Source organism: Pongo abelii, chromosome 10, assembly GCF_028885655.2.
Source record: "Pongo abelii isolate AG06213 chromosome 10, NHGRI_mPonAbe1-v2.0_pri, whole genome shotgun sequence".
NCBI classification, from domain to species: Eukaryota; Metazoa; Chordata; class Mammalia; order Primates; family Hominidae; genus Pongo; species Pongo abelii.
Window position 1 is genome coordinate 79907931 of NC_071995.2, and position 20353 is coordinate 79928283.

Consider the following 20353-nt stretch of genomic DNA (forward strand, 5'->3'; position numbering starts at 1 on the left):
ACACTTTTTTTGTGTCAAAAGTGGCTTAGTTTAAGAAATAAATTAGTTAGTGAAAAAACATGAAGAATGTGGAAAAAAATGGAATTTCAAATCCACAGAAATTGTGTCAATATCTCTTAAAAATTCCTTCAAAGCAAATCATATACATTCTGACCTCAGTGCTATGATTGTAACATATTCAAAATGTCACCACCACCTCTTGATATAAAACCCACTTCATTCTTGAAGGGGATTTGAGGTGCAGCATTAATGCTGGTCTCATACATAATGACACTCGTGTTGTAGACACTTTAGCCATAAGGCTCCATGAATTATGTTTTCTTGTTTTCATTAAGATTTTTAATATATGACAGTGTTTTTTATGATTGCATGATTTGCTAAACAAGCATAGAGTAGATATGGAGAATGTATACAACAAGAAAAAGAATAATCTTTGTTTTCATTTATTTAGTATTTTTTTTAAACTCCAGCTAAATGCTAGATATTGCAGGCAGAAAATACAGCTATGAACCAAATATAAAAGAATCCCCTGACTCAAGCTTGTCCAACCTGGGGCCCACAGGCCACACGTGGCTAAGGATAGCTCTGAAGGCAGCCCAACATAAATTCGTAAACTTTCTTGAAACATTATGAGATTTTTTTGGTGATTTTTTTTTTTTTTTAGCTTATCAGCTATCATTAGTGTTACTGCATTTTATGTGTGGCCCAAGACAATTCATCCTTCCAATGTGGCCCAGGGAAGCCAAAAGATTGGACACCCCTGCCTGACCTCAGAGAGCATAGAGCCCAATGGAGGAAGAAAGAGAAAAGTAAGATAAAGAAATAAAATATACACTATACTAGGTGGTTATAAGTGCTTTGGAGGAAAAGTAGAGAAGAGAGGTTGGGTGTATTAGGAAAAGGGATGTAATAATTTCATAAATTTAAGCAGGATGATCAGGCATGGTCTTACTAAGTAAATATTTGAATAAAGACCTGAAAAGGTAAAGAAAGCAAGCCATATGGTTATTTAGGGGACAACTTTTCCAAGCCTAGAGAGCAACCACTGCAGTCCCTAAGGCAGTTGAATCCCTGACCCATTGGACAGCAAGAACACCAGGATGATGGGATAGAATGAGTGAGCTGGAAAACAGTAAGATATGTTATCAGATAGGTAAAGGGGAATTGCAAATGTTAACATTGCAGGCCTGGTTAAAGACCTAGGCTTTTCCATTAAGATGGTAAGTTATTTCAGAGATTTGAGCAGATATGAAACAAACTCTGACTTACTTTTTATCCGAATCAGAATCTCTTTTATGGCTCTGAATTATATCGATGAGCTACAAGGACATAAGCAAGGAGAACAGTTAGGAAAATTTCATCTAATTCGGGTAAGAGATGGTGACTCTGACTAGGCTGGAGTTGCAGAGGTGCTTATAGTGGTTCAATTCTGCACATACTTTGCAGGAAACACTGAGAGACTGCTGCTAGATTGCACAGAGAATATGGAAGAAATAAAACACTGAAGTTTTGGGCCTAAGCCAATGGAAGATTGATGTTGCTATTAATTGAGATGTCAAAGACTAAGTTAAGATCATGAACTCAGTTTTGTACACGTTAAGTTTCTACATTAGACAATAAGTGTCTGAAAGTCAAAGGAACGTCTGGAGAAGAGGTGAAAATCCTGAAGTCATCAACATTTAGATGATATTTAAAGCCAGCAGACGGATGAGATTATCAATAGTGTCAATAGAGACAGAAAAAGACAAGGTTCAGGATCCGGGCCCTGGAGTAATCAAGCATTAAGATGCCAGGAAGACGGCAAGTGAACGATAATAAAGACGGAAAAGTGGCCAAAAACAAAGGAGGAAAACCAGGCAAGTGGGCTGTCCTAATGCCAAATGAGGTAAGTGTCTCAAGAAAGAAGGGGGATCCACTGTGTCTAAAGTTGCTGATAAAGTAAGCATGAATAAAGACTGAGAAGTGACCGTTGCATTTAGCAATGTGGGGGATATTGCTAATCTTCACAGAGCAGTTTAGATGAAGTTCATCTAAATTCACGTTCTCTTAAATCCACTCCACTCAGGGTGAATTCAGGCTGAATGCCTGAATCCAGGAGTTGATTCAAGAGAAAATTTGGGGAGAAAAACAAGAACAGATGTAGGCAATTAAAAAAACAAACAAGGCTGGGCGTGGTGGCTCACGCCTATAATCCCAGCATTTTGGGAGGCCAAGGTGGGTGGATCATGAGGTCAGGAGATGGAGATCATCCTGGCTAACACAGTGAAACCCTGTCTCTACTAAAAATGCAAAAATTAGCCGGGCATGGTGGCACGTGCCTGTTGCCCCAGCTACTGGGGAGGCTGAGGCAGGAGAATCATTTGAACCCGGGAGGCGGAGGTTGCAGTGAGCCAAGATTGTGCCACTGCACTCCAGGCCACAGAGTGAGACTCTGTCTCAAAAAAAAAAAAAAAAAAAAAATTTTGCTGTAAAGGGAAAGATAAATGGTGGGGTGGCATCTTGGTAGAGTGGTGGGGGGGTGTTAATAGCTTTTAAAAAAAAATAAGAGAAATGTAAGTACATATTTTAATGCTTTCAGTTATAATTTATTAGAGATGGACTGATTCAAAATGTAGGAAAAATAATGCAAAAGTTTTGTCCAGGAATAGCAAGGGGGGATGAGATCTAGAACAAAAGGGAAAAGGTTCACCTTTTCTAGGAACATGTACAGTTCATCACAGTAGAGGATAAAAGGCAATAAGATCACTAAAAATAACAGCCAGTTTCAGTGAATTTACAAATACATGTGACAGTCAGCAGAATTTAGGCAGTGCGTTCTTATTTGCCATTATATATTCCTAGAAACCATAATTGATCAGACAAGACAAAATAAAATATAGATAGCAACTCTATGCCATAAGCATAGAACCTGACACAGAGTAGGCCCTAAAGTATTTGTTGAATAAATAGTAATTATTTATGAAATGGTTATGATAAAATTAATACATCTAAAATGTTTGCCCTTCATAATCATTTAAAATTAGCAAAATAATACAACAGATTAGAGAGACTATAATTCTTTTGTATGTAAGACAATAGAAAATAGTAAATTCTTTTGTATGTAAGTAAATAGAAACCTCAGAAGTTCAGTGGTTTTCCAATGTCACAGGGTTTAGCAAAAGTTGAAGCTGAAATCCAAGTATTCTACTTTCTAGTTAAATACCCTTTCACGTAACCTACAGTTTCTGGCTGATAAAAAGGATCTTATAGTCTATAAAGTATGCTCAGTGCATAAAAAGGTAAATTTATAGTATCATAAATATCAGACTGGGGATCCTTAAGTAATTAAATTCAGTATAATTATATGAATTCTAATAATCATTTCAAATTTCATTAATAATAATTTGTTTGCCTTAGTAAAACTTAGAGGTAGTCATGAGAAATATGAGAAATGCTTCCTTTTTTTTTTGAGACAGAGTTTCACTCTTGTTGCCCAGGCTAAATGCAATGGCACGATCTCAGCTCACTGCAACCTCCGACTCTGGGGTTCAAGCGATTCTCCTGCTTCAGTCTCTCAAGTAGCTGGGATTACAGGTGCCTGCTACTATGCCCCACTAATTTTTTTTGTATTTTCAGTAGAGACGTGGTTTCACCATGTTGGCCAGGCTGGTCTCAAACTCCTGACCTCAGGTGATCTACCCACCTCGGCCTCCCAAAGTGCTGGGATTACAGGCATGGGCCACTGCGCCTGGCCACAAGAAATGCTTTCTATTGTCCATGTCTCTTAAACAGGGTTTCCAGAGGACTTTAATACTTCTTTTAATCTAGATGAACATAACAAGATGAAGAAGAGGGCTCGGGGTACAAACAAAAGTATGTCATTAATGGGATCCTGGTGAATACCACTTACAAATTGTGTGGTGCTGAAGAAGTTACCTAATCTCTCTGTTCCTTGGTTTTATTATCTGTAAAATGGGAATAGTAATAATAACGGCCTCATTGGAATGTTCGGAATATTAATTGAGATGATACCTCTACCCAGATTAATGAATAAGCTGAATTTAGTAACCAGTTTACCTCCTCTGATTCCCTCAAGTTAAGAAATTAATATGAAACAAAATTTCAGACAGCCGTCCTAGCTTCTCTAGCATGATTAGACAATAAATTAATTATCTTTTGTTTTATAATGAAAAAGTCTAGTCTGGACTAATGATTTTATAGTTTTGGTTCGAAATAGGATTATAAAATAGACATAGCCCTAAGGTCCCATCTAACCTAAAGTTTCTCCCCTTACACTTGGTTCAGGCTTACTTCAAGCCCTGAAGTCTGCACTGGAGGATAGGAGTCTGGTGGTCTCTCTTTATTCTCACTTCACCCACTCACAGCGACTGTTTCCGACCACTTCAGACTCAGGGCCTGTGAAAAGAAACTTGAAGGGGAAAGACCACAGTGGCATGTGGCTGACCCTTGTGTCACCACTGTCTGGGATTTCTGGAATGGCAAATGTGGAAGCAATGACCTTTTTTTTCTTCTTCTGGAGTGCATCTGTGGCATTCTCAAAGATCCCCTCTGTCTGTTCTCTGGAATCAATCCTCCAAATTTGTTGCTCATAATTCACCACCTTGGAACCTGGGCTTCTGCGAGTATACTCACCTATGGGCTTAAGATAACCCTAAGCAAGCTCCCTTTGTGAGGACCGCAGTTGCTCTTCAAACATTGCCAACCTTTTTCTTGACCTTGGAGAACCATGAGGACTTGCCTGCCTTGCAACTCCTTCATCTGCTATATGGGCATCCACAGCCACTGTGGCTGCTTTTAGATTTCAGACTCTATATCCTTTACTCTCTAGAGGAAACCTGTTAAGCTCTCTGAATGTTTTTCCTGAAGCTCTTCTCACTTGGCTAAGGTGAGCAGGAACTGCTCTCATTTCTCATACATGGAGTGGTAGACTATGTACAACAAACAAACAGCTCTCCAAAACAAAAGTATTTCTCTTCTAGCTTTTCCAACTCAATCTTTGTAGAGTCTGAATGTGGAGTTTGAGTTAAGACTCAACTTACTGGTTGGACTATATCTTAGCATCTCCTGCAAATAAAGTCTTGTGCCTCACTTAATTAGCTTCATCTCCGAGAGAGAGGGAAACACTCCCATTTTAATATCTGGGTGCTTAAATAAAACACTGAATGGCATAGCGGGAGTGTTCAGAAATGTTAGCTATTACAATTAATCTTATCTTTGTTACTGAACATTTAAGAAGTAACTACATAAGGAATTGCCCACAAGAAAAAAAATTGAGAGGAATAAAACAAAATATTTAAGAACTAAGAGCGTATCATGAAAGTTAACAGTATAAGATTCATTTATCTATTTTTTGGAGAAGTGCAGTGTCAAATAAAAACAAACCTACTACAATTATTAATTGGTTATTGGTGACAGCGAACATTCTGAACAGGGAGTTAGAGGAAAAATCAGACTGCAGTATAGAAGTTGAAAAAATTGAGACAGTGAGAGCAAGTCTGGAGAATAAACTTGGAGAATAAGTTTATAGAAAAAGAAAAAATAAGTTGAAAACTAAAGGGAAACACAGAGTCAAGGGACTTTTTTGTTGTTAATTGTACTTGTCATCATTTTAATTTTCAGAAATATATTTGAACATCTTGCAAAATAGCCAGCTTAAAGGAAAAGTAATTGAAGACACTAGAGACAAAGGGAAAAAATAATCAAAAGAGGAGGTAAAAAGGAGGGTTCAAGGATTTAGAGATAAGTATTCATATACCAGAAGGGCAATGCTTAAGACTGGAGAATGTAAGTAAATGAAGACAAGTATGGGTATAGATAAGTGTGTGGGAGGAAAATAATGAGCATTGAAGGACAACATACCTACTAGCCTAGAAAGGGAATGTCTATGGAGAATTAAGAGCATGGTAATTTCAACATGAAATAATTAATAGCATTGCTTAACACAAAGAATTCAAGGGACATGGAGAATATGAAAGCATCACTAGATTTGCAAAATATTGGTGACATATATGAGTGTACTTTATTTTAGGAAAACAATGATGATAGAAGCCTGATTGTAAGGGTTAAAAAAGAAAAAGAAGCAATGAGCAATACAGACTGCAAGCAGATATGATTTTATTTGGCCAGAAGAAAAAATAACTAGTAGAGAGAAATACACATTAAGAAAATAGGATGGCTATAACAGGAAGTAAAAGATGGAGCATTCTTCTCTTTGACAGGTAAGGGATAAAACAGTGTGCTGGTATTAGGTTTCACAGAAAACAAAGGAGCTCAATTCAATTATAATCGCAGCACAATAGGAAGGGATGTTTGATGAAATCAAGGGACATGTGTGACTGGCCATGGTGGAAGTGGAAAATTTAGGAAAATTTAGTTAAGAACTTTTTAAAAAGATAAATCAAAAGTACCTTTAAAATTTGATAAAGATTGAAGAGAGTAAGGATTTTTAGTGCTCTCGATTTGTGCTAGTGTTCATTATTACCCAGTAAAATTGTGCAGTTAAGGTTGGCTAAAGATAATGATGACAATATCTACAATGATAATAACAGCAACAATAGCTACACTTAACATTTATTGAGTATGTACTACCTGTGAGGCACGGAATTATCATTTGACATGTTCCAACTCATTTGTTCCTCATAATGATCTTATGAGGCAGTTTCTATCATTATTTGAAGTAAGCCTTTGACCAAGGTTATTGAGCTAGTAAGTAGCAAGTCCAATTATACCTAGGTAGTATGCATTCAGAATAAAAGTGCTGTCAGGGCATAATCTGTTGCTCTCTATAAGATTTACTCAAATAGTTTGAATTTTAGAATGTCAAAAGATATATATGTCCTCCATAAGCAGCCTCTTTTAATTTCTCATCAAGATGTACACCAGCACATCCCAAATTATACATATAAAACCTGGTATTTTAAAATGCTCAGGGTTTCTGAAACACATTCTCATACCTCCTTTCAATCACTCTTAAGAGTAGATATTATTTACTCTTTTCAATTAAGGAAACAGAGTTTGAGAGAAGTCAAGTGACTTTCCAATGGTCCTCCAGCTAATAAAGGAAGGAGCCTCAATTCAAATTCAGATCTTCTGACTCAAGTCCAAAGCCTTGGCCATTCAGGACATTACCCATTCCTGACCATTCTTTCTCTTCAATAGTTTTTACATTTCAATTATCTTTTCTAGTTTTCTGGTCACATTTCTATTTCAAATCTCCATACTTCACAAGAATGTTATCACAATAAGCTTTCTCTAACATGAAAATGACCTAAATGACTCTCTTAGTAACATTTGTGGTAGGTCAGTTGCAGTAATAATCTCAGTGTTTCATTTATCCTGTAGCCATACCCTTTGCCATGTAATTCTGTTCTGCTTTCCACTCTCTCTGGGTTTGGCCAAGGGACGTTACCAAAAATGACTTAAGCAGAAGTTTAAGAAGCATCTTCTTATTCCCATTTGGCTCTTACTCCTCTTCCATGATCATGAGAACCTGCCAGGGCTAGCCCATTGCAGGATTAGACACACGGCATAGAGGTGAATGGCCCCAGTTGGCTCAGCCAAGGCTGTCCTGGATCAGAATCACACAACAGCCAATTGACATAAAGCTGACAGCCAACCTTCAGCTAGCCAGTGACATAAAGTTAGTCCAGCCAAGATCAGCCAATTCAAGATCAGCCGAATTCCACAAACTCATATTTTTGTATGTTATTGAGGTTTTTGTGGTGTTATATAGCATTATTTAAGCAATGGATAACTGATGAATATTATGTAATCCATCCAAAATCAAGATTGTAGAATAATTTTTATTCATGATCTGGTCATCAGTTCACCCAAAATTCTCCAGATTATCCTACATAGAAATTCCTGTCTTTATTTTGCACCACAGATAATAACAGCCTACATTTCACAGCCACTATATAGAACTTCACTTTCATCCTATAACCTTTCATCAACAAATCTTTTTTTCATTATTGATTGCTACTTAATCTTTTAAAAGAAAACAAACAAGATTCCCCAAAGAGTCTTCTTTGTGCAAAGTAGGGACCCTAAGCCTAGCCTGGGAAGTAGAGCATATGCTGAATTTTGGTTTCCCATATGTCCTTCAGCAAAGTTCTATCTGCACAACTTTACTGCCCCACATGGAATATCTCAGAATCTTTACCAATCGTTTCTCAAAAATACCTCTTTAATATCACTTTCCACATGAAACTTTTAGTAGTGAATCACATATCAACTTCATAATTCAAATACTTTCAGTACTTCTATAATCTTCTAGTACTATATTTATTTATTTGGACCCATTTATGTATTTTTTTCCAAGCAACTCTATTCCCTAAACTGTCTGAGAGCCAAACTTTTTTCCCCTATCCCCTTTGCAAACATATGTAGCTATTTAATAATGCACAGTGGACCCTCAATGTGTGCTAAAAAAGGTGATGAAAACAAATTTTAAACTTTTACATATGACATTTTGCAATAGGAAGCACATTCCCTTTACCTCTTCTCCAAACATTCTTAACAAATATATGAATAACTGATAATTATTCCCCCATTCTCAAAAATGTGTAGGATTATTTTGTCAATATTCCTAGTAAATTATCCTAATTATCCTAATGATTATTCACATATATGTATAGAAATGATCATCTTTTAGCATTCTGGATAAAACAAATGCAAGTAATTCCATATTTAATTTTTTATACATTAATTAGTTTTTATTTGTCTCATATTCTTTAATCATCACAAGTTACCCTATGAGGTGTTAGTATTAAACACTTTTTGTAGCATGGAAATCTGAAGTTCCGACTCAAACTGGTGATGTGTAGTTGGGTCACGGTACAAACCTGACCTTCCTATTTCAAGTTTATTGTTCTTTCTACATCAAAATGCACACATATTTAGTTCTGCATTTACTTTAAAAGCCTTTTTTATGGGCCTAGTACTTTGGCACTTCAGAGGGTTTTGCATTATTGAGATCTGCTCCTTTTCTCAAGGAGCTTATAGTTTAGGTTGGGGAATAGGCACATAAACAGATAATTTAATTACAATATGATAAATGATAAGAATAAGGCACACAGAACAAACGTACTTAGGGTTCAGAAAAGAGTTCCTGAAAGAGATAAACTTTTGGCTGGGATAGGAAATTAACCAGTCAAAGACATTGAGGAAGAACATTATAGGTAAAGAGATGAACATGCATGAAGGAAAAAGAATGGAGTTTGCTGGGACACACCAAACAGTGTCATATTATTCAAGCATATAATGTGACATATTTACAACACTAGAAATGTTAGGAGATGCAGCAAAGAATTTCAGGGTCAGGTGCCAAGAAAAACAGAAGAGTAGAGAGATTTGAGAATTATTTAAGAGATACAAAAAGTGTGGCCCACTGAGGACTGAATTTAGAGGAGGAAGAAAGCACCAACTATAAGGACCCTTAAGGTGTCTAAGTAAGGAGTTAGAGCACACCTAGGTTGTGAGTTGGAGGTAGATGATGACTGGGTTTGGAGCATGTTGAATCTGAGGTTCTGTGGAACATACAAATGGATCTGTGCATTAATAAGTTAGATAATTGAGGGCATAGCTTAGAAACGTCAGGCCTGGAGGTGTAGAATGATGTGAAATTATCAGCACTTTTTAAACACAGATATACCCAAAGACATAATGAAAAACTAAACAATATGACTATAAAATAATTTACATGGTTAAAATTGTTAAAAATTATTGTTGCATTCTTTTATAAAGAAATAATAGGAGAGAAAGTGACTAAAGTAAAGCTCCAATCACCAAGATCTAATAGCACTGAACAGGCAATTTAAGACATCTATGTCATAAAGTTTATCTCTGCTTTCAATTCTACCGTGTGTTTGCTGAAATAATTTTCATTTTTCTGTTACTCTAGTGGTTTTCAATTTTACATGCTTTATTTCTGCCCCAAAACTCACATTTATGTTAGTTATTTTCACCTTCCAGCTAAATGTCAAGTGCAATGCCACCAAACAGTGGCACATTATTTACAAAATATTCATAAAGTTTCAATGATAGCAATTGATGAAGAATATTCCTCTATTAGTTATAGAAAAGTTATAGCCCTAAAGATACAGAGTAGGTTATTAAACACTTTCTTAAAAAAAATAAGATGATTATCACTGTCTAAGGACCTGTGGATTTCTAGGTATACTAAGATATTTATAATAGCAACATACAAATTGATATTGAAAAAGATATCCTCAAAGTATTTTTAATTTAGAATGGAACTATAGCCATCTAAATGTATAGGCTCATAATCCCTAATCTACAATTCCAAAATCCATACACTCTGAAATTGATATTTGATTTGTGAATATGTAATGAATTTGACGGGTGGGAAAATCAGACCTATACTTATCATGAGACTATTTACAGTCTTTTTTTTACCATGCAGTATGAATATTCATAGAATTATCTTCAGAAAAATTTCAGAAATATTCAGAAATATGGGTGCTGCCCATAGTCCTTCAGGAGGATTGTTCTATAATATGCTACATACACACACACACACACACACACATACAGAGAGAGAGAGAGAGAAGAAACAGAGAGCAAGAGAGAAAGAGAGAGAGAGAGAATCAGAAAACTTCTGAGCTCCAAAACACAACTGGCCCCAAGGGATTTAGATAAAAGGCTGGGCGGTATATTTAAAAATTAAAACAACATTTTAAAGGCAATCATAATTTAGATACTCCATGCAATTGAATAGCTAGAAATAAAACATTTTCATTCTTGTACCTTTACAAAGAGATTTACCTCCACAATCAGTTATGTATAAAAATATTTTTCAGTTTTCTCCTTTTTTTCCTGAAGTATCTTGTTCTAGTGCTTTATTTTTACAACATTTTTAAGTAAAATAGTCACCTTTTTTTTTTTTTTACAGAAGGGGAAAAATTTAAAAATCCAAATTACTTTTAGATGTATTTTGGTAAGGTTAGGATTTAAACTGAAAACTTCAAGCTTGAATATAATATAGAAAGACAAATGTAAGAGAGATTCATGCAGTCTTACATGTAGGATCAGAATCAACTTCCAAGAAGAGTGGAAGGGAAATGGAAACATACTGCAGCATCTATGCAAGTCAATTAGAAACTTCAATTGACTGCTGTCCCAGTACACATTGAAGGTATGTTGAACTTGTCTCCAAATATAATAAAATCCTAGTGTAAGCTAATGAAACACTGTATCCAGAAGAAGAAATGATTGCCCCATTTTCCACTTGTTACAGTAGATAAGGAAGAGTGTGACTGGTTCTGGGACCACTTTAACAAGAGAATTAACTAACCCAAATAATCCTCCAAGAGAGTAAGCATGATGGTGATAGTTCTAGAAATCACCTTATGAAGAGCAATTGCAAAGACTAAAACATCTTCCTTAAAAAATATAATATTTGGTGTAGCTATCTAGCTGCCTTTTGAAATGAGTCAAAACATTTTGTGTGATGACACAAACCAGGGTACCAAGAAGTGAGAGTTATTAAAAACATTATTTCATCTCAGCACAAGATAAACTGACTGAAAATGAAAAGGACTGGAATGGCAGTTATTCACACAGGGTTATGGGTTTACCTATCAGGATGTGACAGGGGATTCTTAGTGATCCTTTCCATTTTGAGAGTCATAAATATCTCTATGAGTTAATAGTACAGATAGCTTTAGAATTTTATCAACTTTGAATATATAGTTTTCAATATTTATAAAGATATCTTTGCTACAAGCCATAACTTTGTGGAGAGAATTCAGCTCTTTAACATTTAGTATACTGTCTTTTAAGGAGAGGGCCAATCAACCTTGTATTTAAAAGAAAGTTTTAGTTTAATGGGGGTGACTATCAAAAATCCCATTCATTTTTATGTTTCTTCTCATACCTAAAAGAGGCACAATTATGCTTTTCATTTTTTTTTTTTTTTTTGGAGGTGGAGTCTCTTTCTGTCCCAGTCTGGAGTACAGTGGTGTGATCTTGGCTCACTGTAAGCTCTGCCTCCCGGGTTCAAGCAATTCTCCTGTCTCAGCCTCCCCAGTAGCTGGGACTATAGGTGCATACCACCACACCCAGCTAATTTTTTGTATTTTAGTAGAGATGGGGTTTCACCATGTTGCCCAGGCTGGCCTTGAACTCCTGAGCTCAGGCAATCCATCCACCTTGGCCTCCCAAAGTGCTAGGATTACAGGCCTGAGCCACTGCGGCCAGCCTATGAGTTTCTTAAACAAGTATATTGACTTTCATTATTAACTTTGTATATAAATAGGCTGGCAGTTCTTAAAATGTCTTAGAATTTTTTTTCTGTAAAATACAAAGATTGACAGAAATATATTTAAATATAGCTAATCTAACAATGTTAAGTTAGTGAGGCTTAACTTTTTCCCTTTTACCAGTCTTCAAAATGTTTTAAAAATAAAAAGAAACCAGTTAAAGTGTTTATTTTTCAAGGGAGAGGATAATATATTAGTAATTCCAAGAATTTTAAAGCAGATATTAGGCATTTAAAAAAAAAAAAAATAGTTGGACACGAGACTTCCAAAGTACGGTCATTTTCAAAGACCACACAACTGAAAACGAAAAATACATATTTCCAAATGTCAATATTGTGTTTAAAAGGTAAGAAAGATAAAACTATCTCCACATTCTGGTCATTAAAACCTGATCAACAAGTGGTTTTCTACCCCACTAAAACACACAAATACAATTTTTAAGAAAGACCGGATAAGAACTCTTGCTTCTCACACAAACCCCCAACCACCATCAATAGTCCATGATTTTGTTTGAGGCAAGGTTTCAAGTGAATTAATCATCTATTCCTAAGTTGTTCTCATCGAAAAGTGTGTATCATATATGTTAAATGGAAAAGTAACATTAAGAGTGGGAGTAAAGTGAATCTTATCGAATGTTCAATTACAATAGGAGAAACAAAGGCTACCAGGAAGCATACCTGTGGCAGGGCTGAATTGAGTTGTCTCTGGAGTGAGTCTCGGTCATAGATGACATCCTGCAGTCTTTGCTGGGCAAGTGAGAGGCTTTCCTGGGTCTCCCGAAGGGTGTCTAGAAGACGATCCCTTTCATCTAGCATATTCACCATCAGCTGCTCAAAATGGGAGTCTGAGTCCGAGCCGCTGCTTTGGGACCCCCTTTGGCTCATTGGGGTGTCCTCGTTAATCGTGGGCATCACTTCACACATCATTGCTTAAAGAAAGTAAGTGGGAAGGAGTCTTAGTAAAGAAATGATTTCCAATAATGTCATTTGGAGAGCAATTCACTAAATACTTTTCAGCTTATTAGCCTATTTGTCTCTATTTCCCCTACCTGTTGCCCCAAATCCAACCAAGCAAAATGTTTTGACCTCAATGAAATATGGTCCATTTACTTCCTTCAGCCTAAGTGCTTTCTCTTTCCATGACATCACATTTATCCCACCTCCCATATGCAACTTGGTTTCACCTGTTTCTCAAAATTCTTGTTCATGATTTATCCCACCTAATTCAATTTACATAAACATGTGATTTCTATTATTATTTCATCATCTTTCTTATCTGCAAGTTTACAAATCTCTTACAGCGAATACTTTTATGTTACCCTTATTTGTTATTACTGTATTATTATTAATGGCAAGCACAGTGTCTGGCATTTAATGGGTAGGAAGTAAATGACTTTTGAATGACTTAGGTAATTCAACGATTTAATGTTTACTCTTGTAGAAAATCTACAAATCATTCAGTACTTATGTGATATAATAATCAGCTTTTACTTTGTTTTTTAGTCAAAAGATTTTTTTTCAAACTGACTAGTTTTAAGCTTTCTGACATTATATTTTCCGTTTTATTACTTTTATATGCTCTCTCCCTGAATTCCTACGTGGTCTACCCAGAGCAGATAAGTGATAGTGACTGAATTAGACCAAAACCTTATGAAATAAACTGAGGTATATAAATTTGTTTAGAGCATTATACTCATCATTACACTTAATATTCCCTTTTTCCTGTTAACTGCATGGTCTGGTTTTCATCCAAACAATACAAACTAGCACTCTTTCAAATACTCTGCAAAACAGATGTCATAAATTATATTAGCTAATGTAGTAACTTCACATCTCAGCTGCCAATCACAAGTTCTCAGTCATGAAATAAATGAACTGTTTTCAGAATACTTTTAAATTTGATTTAAAATAGACAAAACACATTTAGGTGCATGATTGAACAATTATGTGGCATCTTAAAAATCAGAAATTATCTCATTTTCTCTTTCATCCTCTAGCTAATGTTTCAAAGAAAAGTCAAACTCATCTCAATTTTGGTTGTTGTACTATGGCCAGCAGCTATTAATCAGACGGCTTGGTTTTGCAAAAGGCTGATGTAAAGAAAGGCAGGTTTGGCTGTTGATCCTGAAGCATTCTTTGGTTTTATAATGCAAGGTTAATTAATTTTTCTGCCTATACATTCCTGTCCTTGGGGAAAATATTTCTGGTGATATTTTCAAATAGAATGTCAAGATTTAACAGCTCAATATTTAATTACTTTTTATGTGAGTCTTCATATAAATCGGGTTATTGAGGAGCGAAATTCAATTATCTGTGAATGATCTGGTCAGGGACTCCTGAAAACTAAGAAAAACTTTTATAAAGTATGTAAGTAAAGTATTTTGTGACTGATAACCTATATTAAAAAATTAAGGGGGTCAGTGAATATTAGGAAAGTTTTAAATGCTTTGAAGTTTTGCTCATTGCTCATAACACTGAGCTACCTGAAGGCAGGAATTTAATTTGTTCAATTTTGTAGGCACACTAAAATATATAACAGAGAACACACATAAAATGAATATAAGCACACACCCCGATACCCACACTTGATACTACTGTTACACACTTAATGGATAAAACTGTTTCTTGCATTTATCTCAATTTGATTTTCATTCAAAGACTTATCACAAAGATGGAAAATAGAGACTCTTTTTAGCTGCTCCAAATTTTCTTTATATTAATTGAAAAGGAATTGGAAAACAACAAAAAGTGTTCCAACACATTTGATTATTTAAAACGATTAGTTAGCAGGCCATGCATGAAATCTACACATTGAGCAGCTATGTCATTCTGAGAAATGATTACCAGGAGTCAGTGTGTTTACTTTTGACATTCAAGGTTAAAACAAAGTACTGGGAGAGCAAATCATAGCATCGTGACAATTTGTGCCCAAACACTCACAAGGTTAGGGTTACCTAAACCCTAAAGGGTTTAAATTTTAGGGTTACCTATAGATTTAAATTCTTAAATCCACATTTTAAATTACGTCCTTCTTGAATGAAAGTTATTAATCCCTTTCCACCCTGAACCACTTAGAACAACTTTAAATTCCAAGGCAAAGCATAACAGCAGTGAATACCCCAGTATAATTTTCACCTGTATATAATATCCTAACAATCCCTCATTGTTACCATGGGACATAAACATTCACAAACTTTAGGGTCTTAAATCAACATTAAAGGTAGTCTTCGATTTAGTCAAAAGATGTTATGATGAAAAGTGGCTTAGGGTCTTAGAAAGTCTATTAAATCTACACTCAAAAGAACTTGATTTGATTCCACTCCTAAGGCAGGTGAACCAGGACAAGTTACTTTACATGTTAAAACTTTAGTTATCTCTTTCATGAAAGAGGGCCAATAATCTATGCTTAGGGGAAAAAAAGAAAAGATATAATAGGTTACCTGACTGAGAACACACAGCAAAACATATAAAGGGCAATTACAAATGTAAGTATTAATTTCTATTATAAAGTGATCAACATTAATCTTTGTAGAAACAATATTTTACCTTTATGACTCATTCTGCTGCTCTGTCTAAAGGTTTAATTCTAGTAGATACTTTTGAACTCTTCAAATTCAATTTATAAAAATCAAATCATGCAAAATTTACTTAGGAAATAAGATGAATATATGCTGCTTATACTTTACAGTCAACCCAAATGAGTAAATCCAAAGTCTTCTTATCAAAATCAGAAAAAAATAGTCTACAAAAAAATAAGGCCACTTTCATGAGCTAGCTTAGTTTCTTTCATTAGAATTCAGATTCTAACATAAATTACAAAATATTTGAATAAACCTTAAAATGCAGTATAACATTTCTTAAATGCATATTTTGCACATTTTAAGTATTAAAAGCAATTAAAGATATATATTCAATATGAGTTAAACACCCTTTTAAAGAATGGATGACATCTGAAGTAGCTTGCACAGTCGGGAAGGCTATGGTCATTCAATGTCTAGTGCATTTCACCCAGATACATCACTTTTAACTTTTATAATCAGTTTCAATACTAAAAACTGCATTCATTACCTAATTTCTGAAAAGCCAGAAAGGGCATCTTAACAATTTGCCTTCATATTTGCTTTTTCATCATTCCCCCCTCAAAGTCAATTTGATATATAAATTATGTTATCTTCATCTAGATATTGATGCTTTCCTCATTAAATTACTGAAGGTTTTGAAACCTAGTCAGAGACGTTGTTAATTTTGTTGAGAAAGAAAAAAAGTAATAAATCTGATTGGCTTAATTATCCCAGTGCTTAAATTTAGCCGGAAGAATTTTAAGTCAGGAAAATAACTCCTTTATTCTTAGCACATAACCTTGACTGTCTTTTAAATTTCTCAGATTTCAAAATAAAAGTTTGAATGCCCACTGGAGTCCTCACTCAAGGGCTTTCAAGATCCAATGTGTTCCTTAACAATATATGCCATCCAAGCAGTACCTCTTCAGATATGAGAGTGCTACAAAAAGCTTTTTTTTCTTTTTTCTGTCAACAAATGACTTTATTTAATCATATCACTAGGATTTCGGCCCTACTAGAGGTAAGAATGTAATTATTCTCCATAGTGAGTTTCTTCTGAAAATATTTAGTCTTAAGAACCATCCCAGCTCCACCTCAGTTAACCTACAAGGAGTAATTCAGTGAGAGAAATCTTAGCCATTGTCTGATTACATTACATGAATATTCTCCCTCCTATTTAACTCTTTGAAAGCCTCTGTCCTCGGGAAATATGATTATCACCTTTAATGGACACATTTTACACTTTCTTTACCCTAGTGCATTTACAGACAGCCAAAGAGCCAGCTCACCCCACACTACTGGACAGTTCTCTCTCAGCCACACCCCCCACCACCTTGAAGAAGTTGACTTCATCATTTCCACACTAAATTGTTCATCCTGCCCAACAGGACACAGCCAAGCAGGCAGGAGGTAGAGAGATAGGAGATGGAGAGGATGAGGTGAAAGCAAAAGGCACCTAACAGTAATCAACAAGGAAGAATTTGCATCTCATCTTCCCTGGGGGCGGGGTGGGGCCGGGGAGGTGGTCAAAAAATACAGCGAAAGGAGACAGTAAAACTCAAAGACAGCTTCTGTACCTAATGTCTGTGATTTCGGGTCCTTGCTTCTTCAATTGATCAATGACAACCGCAGTCTCCGGCTTGAGGAGAAGGGAGGCTCACACCCAGCACTCCTGGACCATTTCCCTAGCAACGGGAGGAGAAAGGCAGCTCAGACACACGCGTGCCCCGGCGCCCTCCCGGAACGTGCCCCGGCCCGGTGGCGTGGCAGGAGCTCGGCATCTTCCCGTGGCTCCTTCAGCAGCCAAAAGGAGAAGCGTCCATCGGAAAAATGGCATATTACAAATTTTGCTTTGGGAAGCAGAGCTCGGTTCAGACCATTGTCAAAGGAAGAGAGGGGGAGGCGGCTCTTAAAGCAGCCGCGGCCCCTTTGCCAGAGCAGCCGCAGCTCCCCGCGTGCAGCTGGAGCCCCGGGGCGGAGACCGGAGACCCGGGACTGGGTTTGACTTTCAGAAACTTAACCAAGCGGCGCCGCTCCCCCTCCGCGCCCGAGCCACCCGGGGTGTGTGGGGCGTCCCTCCAAAAGAGAGCTTGGAGAAAAGGCGTGAGAAGTATCTGGGAGAGAAGTTCTCCACCCAGTCTCCCCTCCTGGAGCCCCTCTGGAGTTTAAGGCTAACCCTGGGAGTTAGAAACCTAAAGGAAAACGAGTCCCTAGGGATGCAAAAAGCAGGACAGGTCTCCTCCTGGCCCCCAGCCTGTTTCCGCGCTCCCGTGTCTTGTTTCACTTAAAGGAGGCGCTTTTTCTCTGGAAAAGCAAGCATCACCCCGCGCCGTCCCCCTGCCCCCCTTCCCCCCCCTCCACCCCCCGCCACAGCACACACACACCTATTTTTCTCCTCCCAGCCTTTTTGCAAGGCTCTTTGCTTGCTTCAGTTGGCCGGGAGAACCAACCTGCTGGGAGCCGGTGAGGACGCTACAGCATCTTCTCTCCTCACTTGCCTCGTGCAGTGGCTGCTACTCCTCCTCCTCCGTCTCCTCCCCTCCTCCTCCTTGGCAGCCACCACCTCCTCTTCCTCTGGAACAAGGGCTTCCCCTGGAAGCTGCTGCAGTGGTTTCCACCGGCCCTTAAATAAATTCTGAAGTAATCACGTCTTTGCTCTCCTCCTCACGCACACGCGCCCGCGGATACACTCGTCTCCCCCAGAGCCGCTCCCGGGCTGCCGAGGCTCACTCTGCTCCCAGTGCCCCCTGCGAAGGCGAGGGCCAGGGATGGGCAAAGTGGGAAGGGGGCACAGGCTTCCCCGCGGGGGCTTCTTTCACACAATGGGCTCTACAGCCTTCGCTTGTGTCAGCCTGCGCTGGTGGGGATGGGAACGGACTTGGGCACCTTTTGGCTCCCCGGTCTTCTGTGCTTGTCATTTCTTTAAGCAGCTTTCTTCCCACTGGGCCAGGGCATGGTAGTCATGGTTGTAGGGACCTGAGCCAATCTAGGGTGTGGCGGCATCTGTCATTTCTCATTGCCTCTTCAGTTCTTCATTCATATTGTTTTGGTAATGAGAATTGTATGTTAAGTATACCCTGCCCTAGTAAATTTTAGCTTTGAGCAGAGTCTGGTCTCTCCATCGCGTTCCAGTCCCCCTTATATCTCCACCTCCCTTTACCTACCCTCTTTTCTTTCCGTTGCTGCTGTCCATTCTTACAGACTGAGGAGGCAGGAGACAAAATCAGTACCTACTCTGAGCAGAAAGGAAACGTTTCTGTGAGGGAGAGTCACGAATCCTGGATTTGGTGAAAATGAAGAGGACATGCATGAAGGAATTGGAGGATTAAACACTGAATATAATTGGGGGGTTACTGAAAATATTCTGAGTGTGCTACACGAAAGCCAAAAGGCGTGTTTTACTTTTGTGTAAAGCCAAGAGTCCAAAGTTAACAAAGAACTAGTATGTAAATAACTGTTCACTTAAAATTAACTACAATATCCAAGAAACAATCTTTGTTTCTGGGGGAAGTATTTAATTCAGTTAGCGACTTTACAATGGAAAGTGGGGTCAAGCTCATGTATTTACCCAACTTTTATTCTAGACTGTTATTTAAATTTTACAACACAACATAATCCTATAAGAAGTATAAAAATAATATGAAAATTCATTAGATGTCAACTGGAGCACTATTTCTCAGACATAATGTGCATATGGATCATCCATGGATCTTGTTAAGTTGTAGATATTGATTCACCAGGAATGGGGTGAAACCTGAAATTTTACCCTTCTAATGACTCCCAGATGGTACTACAGTTTGAGGAGGAAGGGTCTAGACCACCCAATCAACCCACAATTTGATGTAGCTTAAATACCCCTAACTACAGGAAACTCTTCACCTCATAGGATAGCCTAGTCTATTTTCAGACAAACTTCATATTGTAATAGCTTCAACATACTAATCATATGTCAGTACTCATAACTTTCACTCTCTAGAATTCTACACAAAACATAAAAATCCTTATACATGAGAGATATTCTTATTTTTACATATAGCTATTATGTCTATTTTTACAATAATTCCTTCCTTATTAAACCTTGGTTTGAATTTCCTTGGAAATCAACGTTTGTTAATTACTGGCTCAGATGTTCCTACTGTTTCCAAGAAGAGTTTTGATTTCCTTGAGTCCCATTCGTATGTCAAATACAAGTTTTAATTGTAAGTATAATCCCCACATACAGTTGACACAGCATAGTTAAAGGCTAACCCATGGTAGGTATCACAGAAAGAAAAACCTTGATAATGGGAGGCAGAAAAAAATATCACAAGTTAAAGGATATTTTGGTAAGAAGATACAGCATTCATAGTAAATTTCAGCTGAGAAACTTGACATTATCACTGCTAACTTCACTGCAAAGAGTGTAAATAATATATTGCAACTGAGAAAGACTGTTTAAAGTAGCAATTTTGCACAAGGCATTAGGTGAGCCAATTCACATGAGAAGAGTTACCACCTGCATCAGTTCCGCTAG

At 37.2% G+C, this 20353-nt stretch overlaps 1 protein-coding gene across 14 annotated transcripts in view; it reads right to left on the reverse strand.

Moving 5' to 3' along the window:
* The window catches only part of PPFIA2 (PTPRF interacting protein alpha 2), a 493309-nt gene extending 480100 nt beyond the window's left edge, over positions 1-13209 (reverse strand). For all 14 annotated transcript variants that reach the window (XM_063711635.1, XM_063711647.1, XM_063711646.1 and 11 more), the window contains exon 1: positions 12959-13209. In XM_063711635.1, coding sequence (XP_063567705.1) covers positions 12959-13207 — 249 coding nt within the window. In that variant the 5' untranslated portion in view covers positions 13208-13209. The remainder of the gene's footprint in view (positions 1-12958) is intronic.
* Between the last annotated feature and the right edge of the window lie 7144 nt (positions 13210-20353).